This window comes from Oncorhynchus gorbuscha, linkage group LG08 (assembly GCF_021184085.1).
Source record: "Oncorhynchus gorbuscha isolate QuinsamMale2020 ecotype Even-year linkage group LG08, OgorEven_v1.0, whole genome shotgun sequence".
Lineage (NCBI taxonomy): Eukaryota > Metazoa > Chordata > Actinopteri > Salmoniformes > Salmonidae > Oncorhynchus > Oncorhynchus gorbuscha.
In genome coordinates, this window is record NC_060180.1 from 60,850,609 (window position 1) to 60,877,804 (window position 27,196).

Sequence of the window (27,196 nt, forward strand, 5' to 3'; positions counted from 1 at the left end):
ATGGCCCTTTATAATGGCCCCTTACGTATGTAGGATGCTGATTATAGCATTTTTAACATTGACAGCAAATAACCAAAACAGATAGATAGCCTTGTGGTTAGAGCATTGGACTAGTAACCAAAAGGTTGCAAGATTAAATCCCAGAGCTGACAAGGTGAAAATCTGTCATTCTGCCCCTGAACAAGGCAGTTAACCCACTCTTCCTCGGCTGTCATTGAAAATAAGATTTTCTTCTTAACTGACATGCCTAGTTAAAAAAAATTCAACTTGTAATGTTTTACATTTTTTGCATTACATGGAGTACCAATGCTGTTGAATGCAGCATTGCTGCATGGTGCACACTTTTAGGCCTAGTTGAGTAACCTGCCTAGGCTACTGCTCAAACAGCTGTAATAGGCCTACATGTTTCTCCTTTGCATGGTGTTTTGTATTTTGGTTATTCACTGTCAAGCTTTAAAAAGCGATGCCAGACTCACAATTGTAGTAGCCTAGCTAGGACTGTGGCATGTGCTTGTACACTTTCCCTCAGCTGCGCATGGTAAATGAGACAAAGGAAAGCAGCACAGTTGACGCTGAATTCACCAACAAGCCCTCAGGCTGTAATTTCATAAAGTAGATGACTCATTTATACTCGCTTGTGAGTCCTATTGTCTTTTGGTAGTAATTTATACCTGCATGTGAATCCTTTATTTTATAACTCTTTGACAACCAAGATGACATTTTTGTGAGGCTACAGCAATGACCAGTTGGAAAAGAAACTTGGCATGGACATTTAGCCCACAACACATTTAATCTTCAGTCCGGTACAGGATTCACCATAAGTGATGATGATATGATACAGAGCACTGGCTGGCTCATGTGTGGGTCTGGGAAGAGGTGCGTGTGCATGTGCGTGCGTGTGTGTGTGCATGCGTGTGTGTGTGTGGCAATGTACTCTTACCTGAGAACTATAAATCTCAATGAATTGTATCCATTGTTTTGCGAGCTCTGCCATGACATGTGCTTCAGCAGTAGGCCTAAGATTAGCCTAGGCAGGGTAGCCTAGTGGTTAGAGTGTTGGACTAGTAACCAAGTTCAAACTCCTGAGCTGACAAGGTACAAACCTGTCATTCTGCCCCTGAACAGACAGTTAACCCACTGTTCCTAGGATGTCATTGAAAATAAGAATTTGTTCTTAACTGACTTGTCTAGTAAAATAAAAGCAGAAACTTTGCTAGACTGACACATTCCTCTACTACTAGATGGGGAAATACATCCCAAAAATAATGTGTTCTGGTTTTTTTGGGACCTAAAAAATGGTCTTCTGTTGTGATTAAAGCATTGACATTGACTCAGAACACCCCCTTTAGATGTTTCTTTATGAATAAGTGTAATATTGTGAGTAAAAAAACAGGAAAAATAAAACAAATAAAATATATTTTAATTGTATTATATGCATGTAGAAACTGCATTGTCCCAACTCTCGAAATACAAACGCTATGGTTCATATACAATCATTTCTCTGGTTGCTAGTAGGCCTGTCTTTTGATTTTTAATTTGATTTTTTAAGTTAAGTAAAAAAACAAAAACAATGATTAACAACAAATCAATACAGGAAGTACATGTGGCAACACAAGTATATATGAATAATATGCAATGGGCAATTGGACTAGGGGGTACAATATGGCATTACACAAGGATCTTAAGGGACATACATACACTTATAATTCTAACAGCTTTTATGTTAGTAGAGTATTTAGACTAATGGGCCTGTCTTTGTCTGCGATATTTGTTGGATGGCGTCACAGGGTTTCCTCGGTAACGCGCTCTTGAATTCCACAGACAGAGCTGGGTGAATTTCAGTACGAGGGGACAGGACGACTGGACAGGGGTTGTACAGCCAGGCAAATTGACGTAGGTAACTTCTAATCAAACACTTCGTCAATTGAGAGATAGACGGCTTTCAGCACCTCATGTGATTAGACAGTAGTTTTTCTTCCCAGATTTGCTGTCCAAAATAGACGTCGATTAAACATTAATAGAATAAATTGCACATTGCGTGGTAACAAAAAAAAAGGAAGAGGAAATTCCAAAACACTTAGAGGGCACTAAAACACAATCGCATTTTGGCCCTTTTTTAGTCTATCTGGATTCTATTATACAGATAGACAGAAGTTGAGGTTTTGGGGGGACATAGGCATTTTATATCAACTAATCACATTATTGACGCGTTCCTTTGCCCAGGCGTTGCTGACACCTGCCAGATTTAACAACGCCTGGATATGTATTTTACTTATCAGCTAACCACATATATGCTGCTCTCAAGACAACTGTGAACTCTTAAAAAAACGAGTTCAAATAATGGTGTCAGTGATCTTCAGGTCAGAAAGTCGGAGCTCTAAAAAGATGCCAGAGTTTCCGATATAGAATGTCGAGGTGGATGATCTTTAAAAAAATAGTTCCCAGTTGTCTTGATTACGCTGAAGTAAGAAGTCGCGATTTCCTAGTTCCCAGTTGTTTTGAATGCAGCATTAAATGACCCGAGCAGGGCTGGTCCTTTCCGTTCTTTTCAGTAAAAAACTATGTTGAATTTTTTTTTAAATGTTCCAGGCTTTGAAGTTAGGTTCAATTTGGATGCTGAATGAATGGGGAAAATACTTATATTCCGTATGCTTAAAATTCATATTTTCTAGGACGTTGACATTTTTTTCTTCAGAATATTGAAATCATTATCGGTTCTGAATGAAGGTTGAAAATACTTAATTTCTTGGATGTTGAAATCAGGCTCATTTTTGGTTCTGAATGAAAGTTGAAGATATGTCATTTATCCACGTCTATGTTTGGGCCAAATCAAGGCTGGTCTAGACCCGGCCAAATCTGAACCAAACCTAGACATCTATGATCGGTTCAGATTTGGTCCAGGCCGGACCAAAAAACAATGTCCGTGGATGTTGAAATCAAGGCTGGTCCGGATTGCATTTTAAAAAACATACAAAACGCGTTGGTGTTGGTATGTGCTTACTAAGGTGTAGCCTACAGTGTTGCCTGAAATATAATGTTATGAATGCCCATCTATGTGGTAAGCCTACCGTTTGTAAAACACTAATAAAGACGTCAGCTTGTGTTTACTGTTGTGTAGCCTACCATGTCAGCCTGCAATAACATTTTATAAATGCTGATCCATGTGGTAGTCCCACCATTTGTAAAACAGGCAAATGTCATTAGATTTATTAGTCCTGATTTCTGTTATTAATGAATTTGGCAATTTAACCTCTGAATATCAGCTACCCAACTTCATCAGGACTTATCCTGAGCCTATTTGCAATTTGTTAACACTGCGGGAAATACAGCTTGTCAAAAATTGGCAGAAACTTGAAACCACTGATCATGACAATGGGGTAAACTCCTGGAGAACAGTTGTGATTGTCCATTCCATATTGTCCATTTTAATTTGACCTGACCTGTTTTTAGGATATGTTGTTTGTTAACATGACATTTATTATTTGATTTGGTGCCATTTAGGTTAGGCTACTTGATTGGAGAAACCTGGTGTAGAAAGTGTCCCATCTCATCACATTGTCATACATTTATCTCCGGCCTGTATGCTTCATAAAAGGCCACATACTCTTTCTACCATATCCCATATCTGCTACATTATTTATATTAGATCATTTTTGACGAAATGTTGGTGGAGTGCCGCAGCGATGCGTCTCTCCAACGGCACCCTGGAGAGGCGCGCTGGGAATGAACAAGGCCCCTGCCTTTGACAAAGTGGGCACAGCTTATCACATGGTGGCATTAACGCTCACCTAAAAATTGTCATCGTTTAGGGGCAGAATTATGAGGTTTTATGAGTTGTTTTTGGAGGTGCGTCTAGTTCCAATTAGCTCAGAAAATACGGCCTTCGTCAATCTTCCGCCATAGGCGGCCGCATAGTCCCGCCTAATGAGCAGGCCGGTCGTGGATGCGAGTAACCAGTCTTGTTCAGCACATTTCAATACATCCAGGTATATGAAGTACACTGGTAAAACACTGGGTGTTGCAGTGATGAACATTTACCAACAGATGGCATCAACGTGCCATCTTACACCCATAACGTCTTCCCTTGTAGAAAAAGGACAGGGCATTGTCTATTCACAAACACAACAAACCTAGTAATAATATCCAACATGAAAGGTTTGAGCTTTTTCAGATGTAAAATTAACAACAAAGTATGATATTGAGTCCATTTGTCTCAGTCTCTTCACTTTTCCCTTTTTTTAAATGATAGTCAAGTCTTCAGTAAAGATAGTCGGTGCATTCTGTCTTTTTGTCTTATTGTTTATTTATTTATTTACTCTGTCAACAGTCCACATAGGAAACCTACAGACTAAGTATCTTAATTGGCTCGGACAGTTGTCCACAGCATGAAAAGACTGGGGCCTTTTCCGTCAGGACTCATGTCACCTGACAGTCTGAGGGGAGTGTTGATTGGTAGAGGGAGCTGCCGCCCTGTGATCCGCTGGTTCTTCACCCAGTGCCTCATGGCCCATTTGACTTGCTGGGTGTCCGTCATTGCTGGGTGTCCGTCATTTGTCATGCGACACCTATGACTGTCGGTGTTCAGCAACCTATGACTGTTAGCTCAGCAACCAAGAGATGAACTCTTTTATGACGGTACAGTGAGAAGTGTGATGCAACTTTCCGAGTCTCCAGAGGTGCTTTTAAGCGCTTAGCCGACCTGCTATCCCAGGCTGGTCACAAGAGAGAGCCGCTGATATATGCCATCGTCGACGCTCCCCCATTTTTTGTATTTTTATGTTGGCACGGTACTGGCCTCAAACTCACAAGGCAGTTCACAATCCTCTAGCAAGCAGGGAGAATACTTGATGATGCATAATGGAAACAGCGCATTGGTTTGAATTATTTAGTTTTAAACCTTCACCAAACCATAGCCAAACCAAACCATAACCATAGTTAACCACTCAGAATTAATACCTCAACTTAACCCTTTGAGTTGTTTCTGTTTGAATTCTGTAGCCACACGGAATTAACCCTGTAGCCACGTGGAATTAACCCTATAGCCACGCGGAATTAACCCTATACCCACGCGGAATTAATGGATTAAAAATCAACATTCATCCGATTACGGCAAATTCTGATGTAAAACTATGAGATTAGGTTGGCTATCAATGCCTTCCTCTGGTGTATTGCGTCACTGTATAACTGCTTTTCAGGCATCCTTGCCCTCTCACAGAGATGTTTTTGCAGAGGTTCTTTGCGATTTTGACCTCCGACTCGGCCTTCCAATGAGCTTTTGGGTGTCATGGCAAGGAGGTGCTTGAATTCCCATTCTGCAGCAAATTTCCAGAACACAAAGCATGCGAATTGGGTTCCATTATCTGAGATGACTTCATCTGCCTGGGCATAGTGTGCAAACTGAGCGTTTGATCGTTGACTCTGCTGAGTAATGATCGGCTAACAGGGAAGTCTTTGCCTCTGTGCTGAAAGAGATCTAGACTTACGATCTGCCAGGGTTGCATCGGTAGCTCGTGGGACATCATTGTCTCTCTCTGTTGCTCAATAGGGTGTACATTGCAGATTGTGCATTTGCTGACATAGTCCTTTATTTCACTCTGCATTCCTGGCCAGTACAGTGTGTCACGTGCTTGTTTGTAACAGGCCTTACCCCCAATGTTACTTGAGCGCACACACGCCAGCATCTCAGGGCGCAGGGACCGGGGGATATCGACTCTCTGACCTTTGAATAGCACCTCATTTTGAACAATGAGCTCTTCTCTGACAGGCCAATATTCTCTGATGGCTAGAGCAGTTTCTTCCTTGCAGTCTGGCCAGCCCATCAGAATCACAGACCTCAATGACTGGAGGTGCTCTTCCCTGTCTGTGTGCTGTCAGATTTGAATAAGGCGCTGGTCCGTAACATTGAGGTAGTCAACCTGGTTGATAAGTTCATCATCCACTTGCTCTGTTTGTAAGCTGCACACTGCGTGTTGTTCATGCATGGAGCGTGTGTGTGTGTGTCTGATGCAGTAGCCCTGCTGAGCCTGTCACTCGCGTACATCCACGGCCCTGGCTTATACATCACCTTGAGGTTGTAGCATTGTAGAGCCAGTAGCATGTTCTGCAGTCATTTTGGGACGTTCAGGAGAGCCTTGCTGTATATAGCAATAAGGTGCTTGTGCTCTGTCTCCGCTGGCATAAAAACACAGTGCTGAAGTACTCCTCTATCTGAGCGTAGGTCTGCTGTGTTGGATTTTTTAAATTTTTAACCAGGTAGGCCAGTTGAGAACAAGTTCTCATTTACAACTGCGGCCTGGCCAAGACAAAGCAAAGCAGTGCAACACAAACAACAACACAGAGTTACACATGGAATTGTCATGATTGTCTCTCCTTGTTCGGGCAGCGTTCGATGTCACCGGCCTTCTAGCCATCGCCGATCCACTTTTCATTTTCCATTTGTTTTGTCCTTGTCTTACACACCTGGTTTCAATCCCCCAATTACTTATTCATTATTTAACCCTCTGTTCCCCCATGGTTGTTTGTGAGTGATTGTTTGTTTGTAATACGGTCCGTTATTGTGGGCTCGATTTATTGTGTTGTATTTGTGTATATTTGAGTAAATTACGTTTATTACTCATATCTGCTGTCCTGTGCCTGACTCCTCTACACCAGCTACACACAGGCACTATTACAGGAACAAACAAACATACAGTCAATATTTTTTTTTAGAAAACATAGAAAAAGTCTATATATAGTGTGTGCAAAGGAGGTAGGATAAGGGAGGTAAAGCAATAAATATGCCATAGTGGCGAAATAATTACAATATAGCAATTAAATACTGGAGTGATAGATGTGCAGAAGATGAGTGTGCAAGTGGAGATACTGGGGTGCAAAGGAGCAAAATAAATGACAGTATGGGGATGAGGTAGTTGGATGGGCTATTTACAGATGGGCTATGTACAGGTGCAGTGATCTGTGAGCTGCTCTGACAGCTGATGCTTAAAGTTAGTGAGGGAGATATGAGTCTCCAGCTTCAGTGATTTTTGCAGTTCGTTCCAGTCATTGGCAGCAAAGAACTGGAAGGAAATGTGGCCAAAGGAGGAAATAGGAAACCGATTCTAGATTTAATTTTGGATTGGAGATGCTTAATGTGAGTCTGGAAGGAGAGTTTACAGTCTAAACAGACACCTAGGTAGTTGTCCACATATTCTAAGTCAGAACCGTCCCGATTAGTGATGCTGGATGGGCGGACCGGTGTGGGCAGCGATCGGTTGAAGGGCATGCATTTGGTTGGAGGCCACGGAAGGAGATTTGTATGGCATTGAAGCTCGTCTGGAGGGTTGTCAACACAGTGTCCAAAGAAGGGCCAGAAGTATACAGAATGGTGTCATCTGCGTAGAGGTGGATCAGAGAATCACCAGCAGCAAGAACGACATCATTGATGTATACAAAGAAGAGAGTCAGCCCGAGGGTTGAACCCTGTGGCACCTCCATAGAGACTGCCAGAGGTCCGGACAACAGGCCCTCCGATTTGACACACTGATCTCTGTCTGAGAAGTAGTTGGTGAACCAGGTGAGGCAGTCAATTGAGAAACCAAGGCCAATAAGAATGTGGTGATTGACAGAGTCAAAACACCTTGGCCACGTCGATGAATACAGCTGCACATTATTGTCTCTTATCGATGGCGGTTATGATATCGTTTCGGACCTTGAGCATGGCTGAGGTGCACCCATGACCAGCTCAGAAACCAGATTGCATGGCGGAGAAAGTACGGTGGGATTCGAAATGGTCGGTGATCTGTTTGTTAACTTGGCTTTCGAAGACCTTAGGCAGATATAGGTCTGTACCAGTGTGGGTCTAGAGTGTCTCCCCTTTGAAGAGGGGGATGACAGCAGTGAGTGCCCTAGAGGCGAATGGCACAGGCTGGCCCTCCTGCATGAAGGGAAGGGGAATGGGGGGATACCTAGTCAGTTGCACAACTGAATGCATTCAACCGAAATGTGTCTTCCTCATTTAACCCAACCCCTCTGAATCAGACACGTGTGTGGGGCTGCGTTAATTCACATCCTCATCATCGGCACCCGGGGAGCAGTTGGTGATGGGGGTTAACTGCCTTGCTCAAGGGCAGAAGTGCAGATTTTCCCGCCTTGCCATCTCAGGAATTTGATCCAGCGACCTTTTGGTTACTGGCCCAATGCTCTTAACTGCTAGGCTGCCTGTCGCAACAGCCCAGTCCATACTGGCTCGAGGCACTCTGAATCGTGACAGGTTTTCACACATCGTAGTATCGCAGGACAGGTGTCTGGGTGATCAGGTACTTTATTTTCCTCACCGCTGTGTTGTGTTTTGGAAGCCAATGCCGATGGTGTCCTTGTCCATGAGCCTCCTTAGTTGCTCAGATACCTCAGAGAGCTGTGGCAGGAACTTGACCAGGTAGGTGACGAATCCGACAAAGTTCTGCACTGACTTCACATCAGATGGGTGGGGTGGCATGTCCAAGACAGCCTTCACATTCTCTGAATCAATCAGATGGAGGACAAGATGTGCCTGTGAAAGCGGGCCTCTAGCACTTTTAACTGAAGATTTTTATGCTTCACCTTAGCTTCACCTGTCTGCATCTGTCCATCACGGCCAGCAGCTTGGAGTCATGGTCATGGTCTGCCTCCTGAACACTGTCTGCACAGCCCACTACGATGATGTCATCCACTATGGGTTCCATGCCACTGAGTCCAACCAGCAGCTTGTGCGTTTTTCACTGATACACATCTGGATCCAAGGAGACACAAAACGGGAGCTTCAACCACCACTTCCTACCCCAGGGTGTCCAAAAGGTGGTCATGTAGGTGCTGGGCTCGTCGAGTTTGCACTGCAGGAAGGCAACTCTGGTGTCCACGAGCGTGAAGAATATGGCCTTCGGGAGCTTGTAAAGAACATCCTCCAACGTGGGCATAATGTAATATGAACATCGCAGAGCCTGGCACAACACACTCTGTCACACACAGACCTAAACAGGTGGCCTGAATACAGTTTCAGCTTGGTGCTACTCTGTGTTTGTTTGTTTCTGGGCGCAAGCCTCCTTTTGTCTTTACGGCATGTGGCCTCAGAATCTAGCTGGCATTGTTAGCGTCTGCTAAATGACTTATATGTAAATGTAAATTGTTGTGGTTCTCAGTGCTGTTGATCCCGTCATCTGTGTCTGTTTCCATGGAGTGCACTTTTACCCTCCTTTCTCTTGCTCTTCAAACAGACCGGTTCGAAGTGATTAGCTGTGCCACAGGATTTTACACATTTTCCTATAGGTTGTGCAGTGTTCTTACCACATCTGTGAGAAATGCCACAATATCCGCATGTATAAGGGCTGTCTATTGCAGAGTTGGCTGTAGTATTAGCATTAGCTGTGGCAAAGGGGAATTTCTTAGCTGGCTGCCTGAATGTAGCATTGACATTGTCCATCCATATGCTACCTTTCGAACACCATGGACCTCATCCGTATAAGAGTCATCTTTGCCGCACGGCATGTCTCCAATGCCAAGACGAGTGTCAGGTCCCGTGCTCTCTGCAAATGTCTGCACGTGCCTTCATCAGCTATGCCGAGCACTCTTATCGCTGATCAGTCTGTCTCTTAAAGCACCATATTCACATGTAGCTAGCTGCCTTTTTCCTTAGCCTGGGGACAAAGCTGTAAATGGACTCCCCATCCTCCTGTTTACAACAGCCAAAACATAACACTCGTAAATAACATTCTTTGCTGGTTTAAAGTTGTGTTCAAGAGCATCAAGAATAGCTGTTGCGTTACCTTGCTGAGCTGCTGTTAGGTTCAGGTTGTGTAGATGTCAGCATTCAGTGGCCATTATAGTTCTCAAAGTGGCAGCCACTGCATCATCTTCCTTTTCCAGAAGTCCAGTAGCTGGTGCATAGTCCTCCTATTCACCTCTAAACGTATCCCAGTTCGTGCTCCAATCTCCGCTGAGCTTCATAATGGCGGGAGGGGAATGTTAGCAGCCATGTCTATCTGATGCTAACAACACTGAAGCTAATTACTAACTAGCAAACTCACTGTAGTTAAGGTGAAATCCGGCAATGTTTTACTCAGTTGAATTTTATGTAAACCCAAACAGTTCGCTCTGATTTGCGGTGGTCATGTTTGGATGTTAAATGACGAGACAGTGTCACTGATGCAAGTAACCAGTTGTGCAGCACATTGCAAAGGTATATGCAGTACACTGGTAGGACACTGGTGTTGCAGTAATGAACATTTACCAACAGATAGCATCAACGTGCCATCTTACACCCATAACAAACGTGACCTCCATTGGTTTATGCATAAAATACTCATATCAAATTGGTCTCATATGGGTTCAATCACAATGGAAATACAAAAAAAACTATGTGATTGGGTTGCAAAAATCTGACCCGTTGTTTATAGACATAGAATGACCTATTGGAAGCTGTAGGATGTCATTTGAAATAAAATACACCTTCATATTCCTTCTTTAAATACCAATGAAGGCTGAAGGATGAAAGGCCAAAATGCGCTGGTTTCATCAATAAAGAAGAGCTTTTATTAATTCCCACTGGCCTCCAATGTATTTCCTTCTTGTCTGATTCAGTTTGCTCCTCAATTCATGCTCGTTGTTTGGAGAGCAAGGTCGTGGCAATGTTACTTTCCTTTTGCTGTGATCAAAATGTAAGAAATGTCAATGTCATGCTGTTTTTCCTGCTGTGTTGACATGGGCTTATAGAGAGTGTTTGATTGTCTTTGGAATTGATTGACAACTTAAAATGCCGCTATGCACCAGCCCGTCTCCCTAGGTTTGTTGCTGAGGCGGCAGTTGCGGTAGTGGCAGAGGTCAACAATGGCGGACATCAGTGAGCAGTGCGCACCCATCGTGGTGTACCAGGAGGACGTGAGCGAGAACCCTGTCACTGCGCGAAGCCAGAAGGAGAGCCTACAAGAGGCCTCACACACTCCAGCCTGTATCCTCTTCACATGTCCAGGGAGCTCCAGTTTAGATCCCTGTATCGTATCGTGGACTAAACTCAGCTAATGTTAGGGAGGGAATAGCCTAGCCTATTGAACACATACAGTGTCCCCATTCAGTAGGCCTAAGTGAAATAGTTTACACAATCGTGGTGATGTACATTTAGTGTCCCTCACTGTCCCACACACTTCTCTCCAATTACCTCGTTGTTATGTCATGATATGACTGATAAATATTGAAATAATAGAGTGTGAATTTGTGTTTGTCCTTTATGGGGGTGTGACAGCTTGTCTGGTGGGTTCAATAGGGTCCCTCAGTGCAAGGATTGCCCGTTTGCCTCCCCTCTTCAGCTCTGTGAGTGTAGAGCACACACACACACACACACCTCATAGTATAGTCTATGTATCATGACGTGGAAGCTGTGTTTTTCAGATGGGTTATGACTGCGGACAGACGCCTCATACTCACCTAGCTGCTATCGCAGAGGGCAAAGGTTTGGTCACATGGTTTCTTATGGGTTCTTGACATTTCAAACAATGCTTATGTCTTCTTATAGTTTCAAGGAATAGGAAAAGGGAAACATAATTTTAGCAATGGTCTAATGGTTTGATACAGGGTTAAGTAATCATGTGATATCTCTCCTCCCTCCAGACAGACAAGACAAGGCGGGGTCAAAGTTCACGCGGCTGTCGTCTCAGCAGGACTCGTCCACGTCGCTGCAGAATCGCCGGCACAACATGCCAGCTGAAAAGGTCAGGGCTCACAATTGACAGAGGGAGGAGGATGGTGTTGAGGAGGAGTGACGTATCGCCTGGGTAACCCAAGTGTGATCTGCCTATTATGTCAATGGTCATTTTGATCAATAATCATCCATAATCAGAGAGCTGTCCTCGTTGAGAACACTGAAGCTGGTTGGTCACATTGTTATCCTGTATACATAATGTAATTACTGGAATAGATTCTTCTGAACCATTCAACTCATGTGTAAATTACATATTCAACAGACTTGTTCCTGATTGAATTAAGATACAATGCTGCATACCAAGTTTAAACTGAGAATTCGAATGAGATTTTATGTTGGTCATTTGTGTGTGTTCAAATAGCGATGTGTGTTATCCCAGCAGGCAGAAGAAGATGCAATGGGAAATCACATTTCTTTCCCGCTGAGATGGTTTAATCTGCTTTCTCTCTTTCTCTCTCAGCGTGAGGTGGGCATGCCCAAGCTGGTGGAGCTGTATCAGTACCCAGGGTTCAGAGATGACATGCCCATGCCCCTGCCACACAGCAACACCTTTTCTACCATCATTACCCACGTAGTGAGGGCACAGCCACACCTCACCGACAAGGTACTAAACAGCACTGTAGTCCAGCAGATAGGTGAAATAATTGTTCCATTTTACGATACAAGTATCAACCTTGGTACACCAATACTAGATACCTTAAGGGGACATTTTATAGATTGGAGGCAGTCTGGGAAGCCTGTCAGTCAACCAGGGTGACCATTTTAATAAAATGGCTGCCATCCGGATTTCCTGTTAGAAGAAAATAGGGTAAAATTGTTCCAAACAATATCAGAATGACTTTGTAATGTTATCTATCCACTAAATACATCCCACAGATAATATAGACAATAATCATAATGTACAGTTAAGACCTTAATAGTGGTCATATTGAGGTCATTGTGACCATAGTCTAGCGGCAACATGTGTCATGTTTTGTCTTAGATTGTCTTGTCATTTTGCTTTTCCTTCTGTTCGTTTTCCCCCTGCTGGTCTTTTTAGGTTCGTTCCCCTTTTTCTCTCTCCCTTCCTCTCTCTCTTCTCTCTATCGTTCCGTTCCTGCTCCCAGCTGTTCCTATTCCCTAATCAATCATTTAGTCTTCCCACACCTGTTCCCTATCTTTTTCCCTGATTAGAGTCCCTATTTCTCCCCTTGTTTTCCGTTCCTGCCCTGTCGGATCCTTGTCTATTGTTCACCGTGCTGTGTCTGTGTATCGCCCTGTCGTGTCGTGTTTCCCTCAGATGCTGCGTGGTGAGCAGGTGTCTGAGTCTGCTACGTTCAAGTGCCTTCCCGAGGCAAACTGCAGTTCATGATCGAAATCTGTTCTCGTCATTACGAGTGGAATTATGCTTTATGATTGTAGATTTACTTTACTGGATTAAAGACTCTGTTTTCGCCAAGTCGCTTTTGGGTCCTCATTCACCTGCATAACAGAAGGATCCGACCAAGAATGGACCCAGCGACTATGGATTCTCTCTACTCTACTCTCGAGTTCCAAGGAGCGATGCTCGGCAGACACGAGCAGGAATTGTCTGCTACTCGGCATGCCGTTGAGACCCTGGCCGCTCAGGTCTCCGACCTCTCAGGACAGTATCAGAGTCTTCGTCTCGTGCCACCAGCTACTTCCGGGTCTTCCAAGCCTCCGGAACCTAGGGTTAATAACCCACCATGTTATTCTGGGCAGCCCACTGAGTGCCGCTCCTTTCTCACCCAGTGTGATATAGTGTTCTCTCTCCAACCCAACACATACTCAAGAGAGAGAGCTCGGATTGCCTACGTCATATCACTCCTTACTGGTCGGGCTCGGCAGTGGGGCACAGCTATCTGGGAGGCAAGCGCTGAGTGTACTAACAATTATCTGAACTTTAAAGAGGAGATGATAAGGGTTTTTGATCGTTCAGTTTTTGGGAAAGAAGCTTCCTGGTCCCTGTCTTCCCTATGTCAAGGTAATCGATCCATAACGGATTACTCTATAGAGTTTCGCACTCTTGCTGCCTCCAGTAACTGGAACGAGCAGGCGTTGCTCGCTCGTTTTCTGGAGGGACTCCACGCTAAGGTTAAGGATGAGATTCTCTCTCGGGAGGTTCCATCCAGCGTGGATTCTTTGATTGAACTCGCTATTCGCATTGAACGACGGGTAGATCTTCGTCACCGAGCTCATAGAAGAGAGCTCGCGTTAACTGTGTCCCCCCTCTCCCCTACACTACCATCTTTCCCCACTGACTCAGGTGTTGAGCCCATGCAGCTGGGGGTATTCGCATCTCGACTAAGGAGAGGGAACGGAGAATCACCAACCGCCTCTGTCTCTATTGCGGTTCCGCTGGTCATTTTGTCATTTCATGTCCAGTTAAAGGCCAGAGCTCATCAGTAAGCGGAGGGCGACTGATAAGCGCTACTAGACGGTCCTCTCCGTCAAGTACCTGTAATACGCTGGACCGGATCGGCAGCTTCCTGCAGTGCATTAATAGACTCTGGGGCGGAGGGCTGTTTTATGGACGAAGCCTGGGCTCGGGAACATGACATTCCTCTCAGACAGTTAGGGAGCCCACGGTCATGTTTGCCTTGGATGGTAGTCCTCTCCCCAGTATATTATATGAAACACTACCTTTAACCCTCACTGTATCTGGTAACCATAGTGAGACCATTTCTTTTTTGATTTTTTGTTCACCTTTTACACCTGTTGTTTTGGGTCATCCCTGGCTAGTGTGTCATAATCCTTCTTTTGATTGGTCTAGTAATTCTATCCTTTCCTGGAACGTTTCTGTCATGTGAAGTGTTTAATGTCTGCTATTTCTCCTGTTTGTTCTGTCCCCTCTTCTCAGGAGGAACCTGGTGATTTGACAGGAGTGCCGGAGGAGTATCATGGTCTGCGCACGGTCTTCAGTCGGTCCAGAACCAACTCCCTTCCTCCTCACCGGTCGTATGATTGTTGTCCTGATCTCTTCAAGAAGCGTTTTGCATCCGCTCCTATCCTTGTTGCACCTGACGTCACTAAACCGTTTATTGTTGAGGTTGACGCGTCGGGGGGTGGGCGTGGGAGCCATTCTGTCCCAGCGCTCCGATACTGACGATGGGGTCCACCCTTGTGCGTATTTTTCTCATCGCCTGTCACCGTCGGAACGTAACTATGATGTGGCTAACCGCGAACTGCTCGCCATCCGTTTAGCCCTAGGCAAATGGCGACAGTGGTTGTTCCTTTTGTCGTTTGGACTGACCAAAAGAACCTTGAGTACATCCGTTCTGCCAAACGACTGAATGCGCGTTATGCTCGTTGGGCGTTGTTTTTTGCTCGTTTCGAATTCGTTATTTCTTATTGCCCGGGTACTAAGAACACCAAGCCTCATGCTTTATCCCGTCTCTTTAGTTCTTCTGTGGCTTCTACCGATCCCGAGGGGATCCTTCCTGTTGGGCGTGTTGTCGGGTTGACTGTCTGGGGAATTGAGAGACAGGTTAAGCAAGCACTCACGCACACTGCGTCGCCGCGCGCCTTGCCCTAGTAACCTTCTTTTCGTTCCTGTTTCTACTGTCTGGCTGTTCTTCAGTGGGCTCACTCTGCCAAGTTAGCTGGCCATCCCGGCGTTCGGGGTACGCTTGCTTCTATTCGCCAGCGGTTTTGGTGGCCTACTCAGGAGCGTGACACGCGCCGTTCGTGGCTGCGTGTTCGGACTGCGCGCAGAAGAAGTCTGGTAATTTTTTTCTCTGCTTCTGCTCCTGGTCTTGCTGGGTCTCAGTCTGTTCCCTGCCATCGCATCTCTCCTGTTCTTGTTCCTGCCCTTGCTGTGTCTCAGTCTGTCCCTAGTTGTTACTCTCCTGGCCTGTTTGGTCCTGTTTGCTCTAAAGCTTTCAGTTCTCTACCCGTGTCTCATTTTTGTTTTAGAGTAGTACCCTAGTTTCCCTTTTTCGTTTTTCCGTTACGGTCCTGAGGAGAGGAGTTGGGTTCTTTCTCGGGACGTGCTGGACCGTTTGTGATCTATGATTTCCTCCGTTGCCGCCAGTGTTCCTCCTCGAGAGCGCCAGGAGGCGCTGGTGAGTGGGGGGTACTGTCATGTTTTGTCTTAGATTGTCTTGTCATTTTGCTTTTCCTTCTGTTCGTTTTCCCCTGCTGGTCTTTTTAGGTTCGTTCCCCTTTTTCTCTCCCTTCCTCCTCTCTCTCTCTCTCTATCGTTCCGTTCCTGCTCCCAGCTGTTCCTATTCCCCTAATCAATCATTTAGTCTTCCCACACCTGTTCCCTATCTTTTCCCTGATTAGAGTCCCTATTTCTCCCCTTGTTTTCCGTTCCTGCCCTGTCGGATCCTTGTCTATTGTTCACCGTGCTGTGTCTGTGTATCGCCCTGTCGTGTCGTGTTTCCCTCAGATGCTGCGTGGTGAGCAGGTGTCTGAGTCTGCTACGTTCAAGTGCCTTCCCGAGGCAACCTGCAGTTCATGATCGAGTCTCCAGTCTGTTCTCGTCATTACGAGTGGAATTATGCTTTATGATTGTAGATTTACTTTACTGGGTTAAAGACTCTGTTTTCGCCAAGTCGCTTTTGGGTCCTCATTCACCTGCATAACAACATGAGGAAATTGAGGATTATGTGATAGAGACCAAATTTCACACACAGCTAGGGCATGTCTAAATAGGTATTTGTGGCTATACTCTCATCACAGATTGTCCATTACCCCCCTGGCAGTCAATTCCAGTATGGCCACTAAAAAATTGGTTAATAAGAAACCCAATGGAAACACTCCAGGTAGGCCTGTCTGTAGCTTGTTACATCTGCTCTGAAATGCATTTACTCACATCACTCAAGAAGATGTTAAATGTACAAACATTTATTCAAGTCAATGTGTGTAGGCATAGGCAGACGTTGTATTTGAATGATGTGTTTCATGCATATAAAATTATATTATTCAACAGGCTACTCTGCAAACGTTGATTGAGAAATGATGACATTTTCTTTTTTTCTACTCCGGCACCTGAAAAAATAGCACTACACCACTGTGTATAATAGGGTACATCTCAGTGGCACTATAGCTAAACATCTTTGTTTAGACTTTTACTTACTTTGTTTGAAGGCCGAAAGGTCTCCTCGCAAAATGATTTTGTTAAAATGGGTTAGCTGTCTCTCTGCTGGACATAATACATTCCTATGTGATTTTTTGTAAAGTGATGTGTACTAGGCAGGTTTCCTGTCACATTTCATAAAATGTACACAAAACAGAATATCATATTATATATCATTGCAAAAAGTACTTTTTAGAGTGTTTACATGTAAAGTTTTGGAACTAGCCATGAAAAACATGACAAAAAACAAAATTTCACCACTTTTTTACTAAATATTTACAGGATTTGTATATATGGAACTTTTGGGCAATTCTATTGTGTTTTCCAGACAATTTTTTAAACCATTTTTTATTTTTTTTAACATTTTCCCGTCAAACATTTTAATCCATCATTTGGCTGTATGTACCAATTATCAGTGTTGGAAAAAGTACTCAATTGTCACAGTTGAGTAAAAGTATACCTTAATAGAAAAGGACTCAAATAAAAGTGAAAGTCACTCAGTAAAATACTACTTGAGTAAAAGTCTAAAAGTATTTGGTTTTAAAAATACTTAAGTATATGAAAGTAAAAGTATAAATATTTTCAAATTCCTTATATTAAGCAAACCAGATGGTACAATTTATTTAATTTTTTTGACGAATGATGAAGCATTTGTGTTTAGTGAGTTCGCCAGATCAGAGGCAGCAGGGATGACCAGGGATGTTTTCTTGATAAGTGTGTGAATTGGAACATTTTCCTGTCAAAATGTAACGAGTACTTTCTGGTGTCAGGGAAAATGTATGGAGTAAAAGTACATATTTTCTTTAGGAATGTAGTGAAGTAAAAGTTGGCAAAAAATATAAATAGTAAAGTAAAGTACACATACCCCCAAATAACTACTTAAATTATTTTTTACTTAAGTACATAACACCCCTGCCAATTATTTATGCAGATGTGGCTAACTGAATCTAGTCCAATATGGCCCCATGCAGCTGGTTGGTGGCCATATTGAAAAGTCTTTGATGTCACTATAGCCAAAAATAGTTATTTAGACATGCCCCAGTTGTTTGTGGAATTTGGTGGCTTTGTCATATTCCATTTTTTTTTGCCACATGATTATTGTCAAAATGACCTCAATAGGAGCACCATGAAGGTGTTAAAAGTATTTTATGATCAGAATTATTCTCAATAATATCTGTGGGATTTATTTAGTGGGTGGGTATCATTACAAAGTCATTCTGATATTGTTTGGAATGATTCTACCCTATTTTCTTCTAACAGGAAATCCGAATGGCAGCCATGTTATTAAAATGGTCACCCTGGTTGATTGACAGGCTTCCCAGACTGCCTCCAATCTTTAAAATGTTCCTTACGGTGATGTTTTTAAGAAGTGGGCTTTTGAGGCTCTGGAGCCGGAGGAGGCCACTCATGTATAAAATGTTTCTAGTATTAGTGTAACAAGTTTGCTACTTCTCGGGTATATTTGGTTCTTATCCGCTGGACTACAATGCATATGCTGTAGGCTTCTTCATTTGGTAGGGGGATCAGTTTCACATTGAAGAAAGGAAACATTGGCCTGGTTCCAGATCTGTTTGGTCTTTGTAACTAACTACTATGGTTTTTGTCATGCCAAATGTGTAGTTAAACAGATCTGGGACCAGGCTAAGGAAACAAGAGTATGGCTCATAAACATGAACTTCAAATATGATTTCAAACATTATCAGCAAACTATTATAATTATGTGACTAATGTTTGAAACATTCCATCTCCATCCTGTCCTGTAGCCCAGGTACAAGGCAGTGTTCCTAAGCATCCTATCTTCTTCTATGATGGAGGACTTTGTCATGGACTCCTTCTGGTGGCTGTTTCTACAGCACTTCCAGGTGAGATTGACAGAAAGTCACATTTATGCACATGTGTTTTTATTCTCTAGTGCAGTGCAGTTGTCAACAGACTTAAACCACAGGTGGTGTTACATTAATGGCTGCCATGTTTCTTCTCTCCAGCCAGACGCACGCATACAGGACAGCCTCTTTGCACGAATCGCAGAGAATTACATCCGAATCCTGACCCAGAGTCTAACATCACGCAGTGGCAAGTGGTTTCTCAGGGTAATGCCTATTTTTGTCTACTCCCGTGCAGGTTGATAGATTGATCATGCACATAACATACAATATTATAAGATTCAACTGAGCTGAAGTTTACATACACCTTAGCCAAATACATTTAAACTCAGCTTTTCACAATTCATGAGAATTAATCCTAGTAAAAATGTCATGTCTTAGGTCAGTTAGGATCACCACTTTATTTTAAGAATGTGACATGTCAGAATAATATTAGAGAAGGATATATTTCAGCTTTTATTTCTTTCATCACATTCCCAGTGGGTCAGAAGTTTGCATACACTCAATTAGTTTTTGGTAACATTGCCTTTAATTTTTTTGGTCAAACGTTTCAGGTAGCCTCCCACAAGCTTCCCACAATTATTTGGGTGAATTTTGGCTCATTCCTGGCCCATTCCTCCTGACAGAGCTGGTGTAACTGAGTCAGGTTTGTAGGCCTCCTTGCTGGCACTCGCTTTTTCAGTTCTGCCCACACATTTTCTATAGGATTGAGCTCAGGGCTTTGTGATGACCATTCCAATACCTTGACTTTGTTGTCCTTAAGCCATTTTGCCACAACTTTGGAAGTATGCTTGGGGTCATTGTCCATTTGGAAGACCCCTTTGTGACCAAGCTTTAACTTCCTGACTGATGTCTTGAGATGTTGCTTCAATATATCCACATAATTTTCCTTTCTCATGACGCCATCTATTTTGTGAAGTGCACCAGTCACTCCTGCAGCAATGCACCCCCACAACATGATGCTGCCACCCCCGTGCTTCACGGTTGGGACGGTGTTCTTCGGCTTGCAAGCCTCCCCCTTTTTCCTCCAAACATAACAATGGTCATTATGGCCAAACAGTTCTATTTTTGTTTCATCAGACCAGAGGACATTTCTCCAAAAAGTACAATCTTTGTTTTTTTTCTGAAGTCTTGGATGATTTCTTTGGATTTTCCCATGATATCAAGCAAAGAGGCACTGAGTTTGAAAGTACTCCTTGAAATACATCCACAAGTACACCTCCAATTGACTCAATTGATGTCAATTAGCCTATCAGAGGCTTCCAAAGCCATGACATAATCTTCTGGAATTTTCCAAACTGTTTAAAGGCACAGTCAATTTAGTGTATGTAATCTTCTGACCCACTGGAATTGTGATACAGTGAATTATAAGTGAAATAATCTGTCTGTAAACAATTGTTGGAAAAATTACTTGTGTCATGCACAAAGTAGATGTCCTGACCGACTTGCAAAAACTATAGTTTGTTAACAAGAAATTTGTGGAGTGGTTGAAAAACTAGTTTTAATGACTCCAACCTAAGTTTATGTAAACTTCTGACTTCAACTGTATAGCTTTTACATTTATCTCACACTGAGTATAATCAAAACTATTTCCTAATCTCTTTCGTCTGTAGGAGTTCCCCAGTACTCTGGCCCAGACCCTGTACTGCTGTTTCTGCTGTTGTTTCCCTCAGTCCTGCAGAACCCTCCGCAGTGACACCTTCCTCATCCCACTGTGCTTTACTGCCTACCAGTGGACAGGAGGTGACACTGCACACACTCACTGAGAAACATACATATACAAGTAAATCACACAATAGTCAATTAACTCTCTCTCTCTCTGTTATTTAGTACTCTATTTCCACTCAGGTATCTATAGATTCTTTCAGTCTTTCATATTAATTCTACCTATCTACCCTCCCAGCTGACACTGTTTGCCCCTGTCTGTCTGTCTGTCTGTCTGTCTGTCTGTCTGTCTGTCTGTCTGTCTGTCTGTCTGTCTGTCTGTCTGTCTGTCTGTCTGTCTGTCTGTCTGTCTGTCTGTCTGTCTGTCTGTCTGTCTGTCTGTCTGTCTGTCTGTCTGTCTGTCTGTCTGTCTGTCTGTCTGTCTGTCTGTCTGTCTGTCTGTCTGTCTGTCTGTCTGTCTGTCTGTCTGTTTCTCTTTCTCTCAGGTATCTGTCCTGCCCCTGATGTTTTTAAAAAGTGGGATTTTGAGGCTCTGGAGCCAGAGGAGGCCACTCATGTTCAGTTTGTGTCTGGGAACAAGAGGAATGAGAAAGAAAGTGACTCATGTCTGTCTCTCCTAGACAGTATGTTCTCCAGTGCCTATGTTGATGAGCCCTTTCATAGTAAATTGACCAGCAGTGCCACCACTCTACTGAGGAACAAACCGGTCAGTCTTTTCATTTTGTCAAACTCACGCAGGCATGCGAGCACGCACACACGCACACACACACACACACACACACACACCCCACTGGGTGAAAGCAGGTTGAATCAAAGTTGTTTCCACGTAATTTCAACAACAAAATTGAATGACATTGAATCAACGTGGAAAACGGATTGGATTTGCAAAAAGTCTTCAATGTAAGGGAATATTTAACCTAAATCCAATGACATGGTGACATTCAATTCATGTTAGTGGACAACTCAACCAAATGGAAGTCAAAACTAGACATTGAAATGACGTCTGTGCCCAGTGGGACACCAATTGATCAGACCCTATGTCCTTCTGTGTGTGTCTCAGAGCTCATTGCTGACCAGTAGTAGTCACACCACTCTGGAGAGCCAGCCATCTAAAAGCACAGTTAACACAACCAGCACTACGTCAGGCTCGGAAGGTAAACCTCTATGTCTCAATTTGGTAAGCATAAGTAGTCTAAATGTAGTCTGTGTTTAGTGGTTTCTCTGCATGGACTTGATTCAAATTCGAGATTCATGGCATAGGTCTTTGGTAGTGATATTGACTTCACCAGAACTCAATGCCAACTTGCACTTTGTGTGCTCTTCTTGTCTCCCATGTCTCTCTGTTGTTGGCTGTGTGTGATGTTCTGGTTGTTCCAGAGAAGACCGTGGGCTCAGCGAACATCACAGGGTCAGACCTGAAGGCCCTGACTGGACAGGCCAACCAGACACCTGCCAGAGAGGTCAGACTGGCACTTCACACAGTCCAGCTTTCACACTCATTCTGTCTGTCTTACTCTCCCTGCTGACATTGTTTTATTTACCCCTGATCTTTTCATTCTTTCACTCTCTCTCAAACAAACACACACCTTTCTCTTTTTCTCTCATCCACTCTCTTTCATATCCCTCTCTCATTCCCACTGTTTCTCCCCCTCTCCCACAGTCCCAAGTAGCCTACCCGGACATGGCGTTTAAGCGCAGTGTGTTTAACGTGTATGGCAACAGTCCTCTGGTGCAGTACTACATGCGTGTTCTCCACATGGACCCCAAGGTGGGACAGGACGTACTGGTGGTCCGGACCGAGATCAGCAAGCTGCCTCCATATCCTCACAATGATAATAATGGAGTGTGTGTGTGTGTGTGTGTGTGTGTGTGTGTGTGTGTGTGTGTGTGTGTGTGTGTGTGTGTGTGTGTGTGTGTGTGTGTGTGTGTGTGTGTGTGTGTGTGTGTGTGTGTGTGTGTGTGTGTGTGTCCCGGCACCAAACATGTACCCCACAGATCATTCTGTTGATAAAGTTAGAGGGTACTCCTGTATTAGCCATTCTGCCGCCCGCATCCACATACAGAGCCTTCAGAAAGTATTCATGCCCTTGACTTATTCCACATGTGTTGTATTACAGCCTGAATTCAAAATGGATTCAATATATTTTTTCTCACCCATCTACACACAATGCCCCATAATGACAAAGTGAGAACATGTTTTTAGAAATGTCTGCAGATTTATTGAAAATTAAATACAGAAAGATCTCATTTACATAAGTATTCACACCCTTGGGTCAATACTTTGTAAAAACACCTTTGGCACCAGTCTTTCTAAGAGCTTTCCAAACCTGGATTTGCCCATTATTCTTTTTTAAATGATGCAAGCTCTTTTCAATTGGTTGTTGATCATTGCCAGACAACCATTTTCAGCTATTTGCCATAGATGTTCAAATAGATTTAAGTCTAAACTGTATCTTGGCCACTAAGGAACATTAATATAATATAATATATATATTTATATTAAGGAACATTCTTGGTAAGCAACTCCCGTGTAGATTTGGCATTGTGTATTAGGTTATTTTCCCGATGAAAGGTGAATTAATCTCCCAGTGTCTGGTGGAAAGCAGACTGAACCAGGTTTTCCTCTAACCTTTTGCCTGTGCATATCTATATCCATATCTTTTTTATCCTGAAAACCTCCCCAGTCCTTAACAATTACAAGCATGACCATAACATGGTGCAGCCACCACTGATTGAAAATATGGAGATTAGTACTCAGTAATGTGTTGTATTGAATTTGCCCCAAACAGAACACTTTGTTTTCAGGACAAAAAGTGAATTGCTTTGCCACATGTTTTGCAGTATTACTTAAGTGCCTTGTTGCAAACAGGATGCATGTATTGGAATATTTGTTATCTGTACAGGATTCCTTATTTTCACTCTGTCAAATAGGTTAGTATTGTGGAGTAACTACAAGGTTGAACCATCCTCAGTTTTCTCCTATCACAGCCATTAAACTCTGTAACTGTTTTTAATTCACCATTGGTAAAATCCCTGAGTGGTTTCCTTCCTCAGTTAGAAAGGACACCTGAATCTTTGAAGTGACTGGGTGTATTGATACACCATCCAAAGTGTATTTAATAACTTCACAATGCTCAAAGGGATATTCAATGTCTGCATATTTTTTTACCCATCACCCAATAGGTGCCTTTCTTTGCGAGGCATTGGAAAACCTCCCGGGTCTTTGTGGATGAATGTGTTTGAAATTCACTGCTCTACCGAGGGACCTTACAGATAATTGTGTGTGGGGTACAGAGATGAGGTAGTCATTCAAAAATCATGTTAAACTGTATTATTGCAACTTATTATGTGACTTGTTTAACCTCTTCAGTCGACCCTCTACTTTTTCGAACATTCTGTTAAAAATCGCGCAACATTTCAGCGCCCTGCTACTCATGCCAGGAATATAGTATATGCATATGATTAGTATGTGTGGATAGAAAACACTCAGACGTTTATAAAACTGGTTAAATCACGGCTGTGACTTTTACAGAACGTGCGTTTCATTGAAAAGTGCAGGAAAATCTGATCACTGAAAGTGGAAAAATATATCCATCCGCCGCTTCAACCCATTGTTATGGGCGAAAGACATTAAATATGGCTGAGGTTGCAGTACCTACAGCTTCCACATGATGTCAACAGTCTTGTCATTTGCCAATTGTTTGTTTCTTGGTCAAACGAACAAGAGACAGGCTTTTTCTTCCGGTCTCCGACCGGATATTTTGGTTGAGAAATACACGGACAGTATTTCAAGACGGACCCCTATAGAGAACACTTCGTCTCGTGATTAATTTGATCGCTTATTAACGTTTACTAATACCTAAAGTTGCATTACAAAAGTATTTCGAAGTGTTTTGTGAAAGTTTATTGTCGACTTTTTGAATTTTAAAAAATGACGTTACGTTATGAAACGCTATTTTTTTCCGTTTATCACACAGTCTTCATAGATCGATATCTAGGCTATATATGGACCGATTTAATCGAAAAAAAGACCCAATAGTGATTATGGGACATCTAGGAGTGCCAACAAAGAAGATGGTCAAAGGTAATGAATGTTTTATATTTTATTTGTGCGGTTTGTGTAGCGCCGACTATGCTAATTATTTTGTTTACGTCCCCTGCGGGTCTTTTGGGGTGTTACTTGTTGCCTGGATTCACAACGAGTGTAGCTTTAATTCAATACCCTGCATGTGTATTTTAATGAATGTTTGAGTTTTAACTAATGCTATTAGCATTTAGCGTAGCGCATTTGCATTTCCAGAGCTCTAGATGGGACGCCTGCGTGCCAGGTAGGAGCAAGTGATTAAGCACATTTTGTTACTCTCATTTAGACTTGCCACATGAGTTAAATACTTATTGACAAAAATCTCAATTTATTCCATTTTAAATTTAGACTGTAATACAACAAAATGCTGAAAAAGTCAAGGGGTGTGAATACTTTCTGATGGCGCTGTACATGACATCACAGCCAGTGTTTCTTCCTTGACCCCTTGGTGATGTTACGGCTGGATCAGTGACGTACAGGGACATTCTGAGTAAGGCCCAGGAGCGTTCTGTGGCCCACCGCAGGGACCTCAGGACCATGTGGGGCCAATACTCCAAGGACCTCTATGTTCTCAACCAGAGGAAGCTGGATGAGCGCTATGAAACCTTCAGGTACAGTTAACATCCCCAACACCACAGCTCAACACTACAGTGTATATCTTACTGTAGTAAGACACACTGTAAGAGACACACTGAGTGTACAAAAAATGAACACCTGCTCTTTCCATGACAGATTGACCAGGTGAATACAGGTGAAAGCTATGATCCCTTACTGATGTCACTTGTTAAATCCACCAATCAGTGCAGATGAAGGGGAGAAGAGTCATAGGGTGAATGAGTCATAGGGTGAATGAGCAAGACAAAAGATGGAAGTGCCTGGGTATATTAGTAGGTACCAGGCGCAACAGTTTGTGTCTAGAACTGCAATGCTGCTGGGTTTTTAGACTCAACAGTTTCCAGTGTGTATCAAGAATTGTCCACCACCCAAAGGACATCCAGCCAACTTGACACAACTGTGGGGAGCATTGGAGTCAACATGGGCCAGCATCCCTGTGGAACACTTTCAGCACCTTGTAGAGTCCATGCCCCAACACAATATTAGGAAGGGGTTCTTAATGTTTGGTATACTCAGTGTATCTCTTCTATTGAGACCTGACAAGGTCTTCTGATTGATAACTGTAGCATTATATACTACAATACCCATAATGCCTTGTGTAACATATCCAGTTTTATGTTAGTACAATTAGCATAATGGTGTCCCTCCTTGTCAATATAAAAACAATGTTGAAAATATATATTTAAAATAATGCTGTCTTGTCCATATAAGGCATAAAATGCATCCCAAATGGCACCCTACCCACTAGATAGTGAACCACTCTGGTCAAAAGTAGTGCACTATGTAGGGAACAGGGAACAACCTGGCACGCAGACATGCCCACTGCTGCCTCAGCCATACAAGGTGTTGTCCTCCTGTAGGCTCAGGTTGATCATTTGAATAACCATACAGAGAGATACCATGTTGATGTAGCTTAGCCTAGACCTGCAGAGCGAGCCACAGGTGGTGTTGGAAATAAATGATGCTCCATGTAATGTCTGCTTTGGATCTGTCTGTGTTGGCCTATTAATACTTGTCACCTATTTGGGGTAATGATAGCCTACTCTGCTCTCACTGTCTGATTCTAGGCCTACTCTCACACAACCAATGTTCCCTGGCCCATACAAATGCATTTTTTCTCCCCTGTGAAAATAAGTGGTTTATGTTAATTAAGCAATAAGGCAAAGGGGTCTGTGGTATATGGCCAATATACCACGGCTAAGGGCTGTTCTTATGCACAGCACAATGCAGAGTGCCTGGATACAGTCCTTAGCCATGGTATACTGTATTATTGACTATGTTTGTTTTACTCCATGTGTAACTCTGTGTTGTTGTATCTGTCGAACTGCTTTGCTTTATCTTGGCCAGGTCGCAATTGTAAATGAGAACTTGTTCTCAACTTGCCTACCTGGTTAAATAAAGGTGAAATAAATCAAATCAAATATATTGGCCATATATCACAACCCCCCAGGGTGCCTTATTGCTATTATAAACTGGTTACCAACATAAGTAGATCAGTAAAAATACGTGTTTTGTCATACCCGTGGCATACAGTCCGATATACCACGGCTGTCAGCCAATCAGCATTCAGGGCTCGAACCACCCAGTTTATAATATTTCACATGTTACCCTCTGCCCGAATGTCTTTTCAAAAGATTATAAAGTGAACAAAAGCATGCTTGATTCTGTCCTGTATTGGTGACGCTCCTTTCACTCTCTTTTAATCAGGAAACAGAAAAAGATCCTGTCCCAGAAGACAACTATCAAACGACTGTGCCAGCTACTGGTCCCAGAGACCATTGTAAGTTCTACATGACTGTCCTGTGAGTCCTCACTATTGTTGTATTAAAGGTGGTACTGTTGTGTTGTGCCACAAAGAGTATGGCTTAACCTGATCTATATGAATTTCAGCAATGGGCAGCAGGGCCCTCACCACTGTAGAATGAAGGTAGATAAGCTATAAAGTAGCTACAAGTACAGTAGCTGTATATCCCTTTATTGACAGTTCTGTCATTATTATTGTAGAATGAAGAGGACACCAGGACCAGCTCTGAGGTCATACACGCCTTCGAAATGGCTGTGTCTGGGCTGGACAAAGTCACCCCTGACCCCTCAGTCTGACCCCTTAACCCCCAGGGTTTGACCACTGAACCCTGAACCGGAACCCTGACTACCCTCATATC

The 27,196-nt window shown here is 43.1% G+C and overlaps 1 protein-coding gene across 3 annotated transcripts; it reads left to right on the top strand.

Moving 5' to 3' along the window:
- The first annotated feature begins 1,820 nt into the window (after nt 1–1,820).
- On the top strand, nt 1,821–27,196 carry LOC124040954 (protein FAM227A-like). 3 transcript variants are annotated; one of them, XM_046358079.1, is made up of 16 exons: nt 1,821–1,893; nt 10,780–10,957; nt 11,249–11,316; nt 11,395–11,455; nt 11,614–11,714; nt 12,165–12,308; nt 18,551–18,649; nt 18,773–18,877; nt 20,284–20,413; nt 20,821–21,041; nt 21,396–21,489; nt 21,713–21,795; nt 21,996–22,153; nt 24,878–25,030; nt 26,742–26,814; nt 27,039–27,196. In XM_046358079.1, exons 2-16 carry the CDS (start codon nt 10,837–10,839, stop codon nt 27,132–27,134), a joined length of 1,707 nt encoding a protein of 568 aa, XP_046214035.1. In that variant the 5' UTR covers nt 1,821–1,893; nt 10,780–10,836; the 3' UTR covers nt 27,135–27,196. The 3 variants fall into 3 exon arrangements, with proteins under 3 accessions (XP_046214035.1, XP_046214038.1, XP_046214037.1); XM_046358082.1 differs by having other exon boundaries at nt 26,742–26,836; nt 27,039–27,132; XM_046358081.1 differs by having other exon boundaries at nt 1,845–1,897.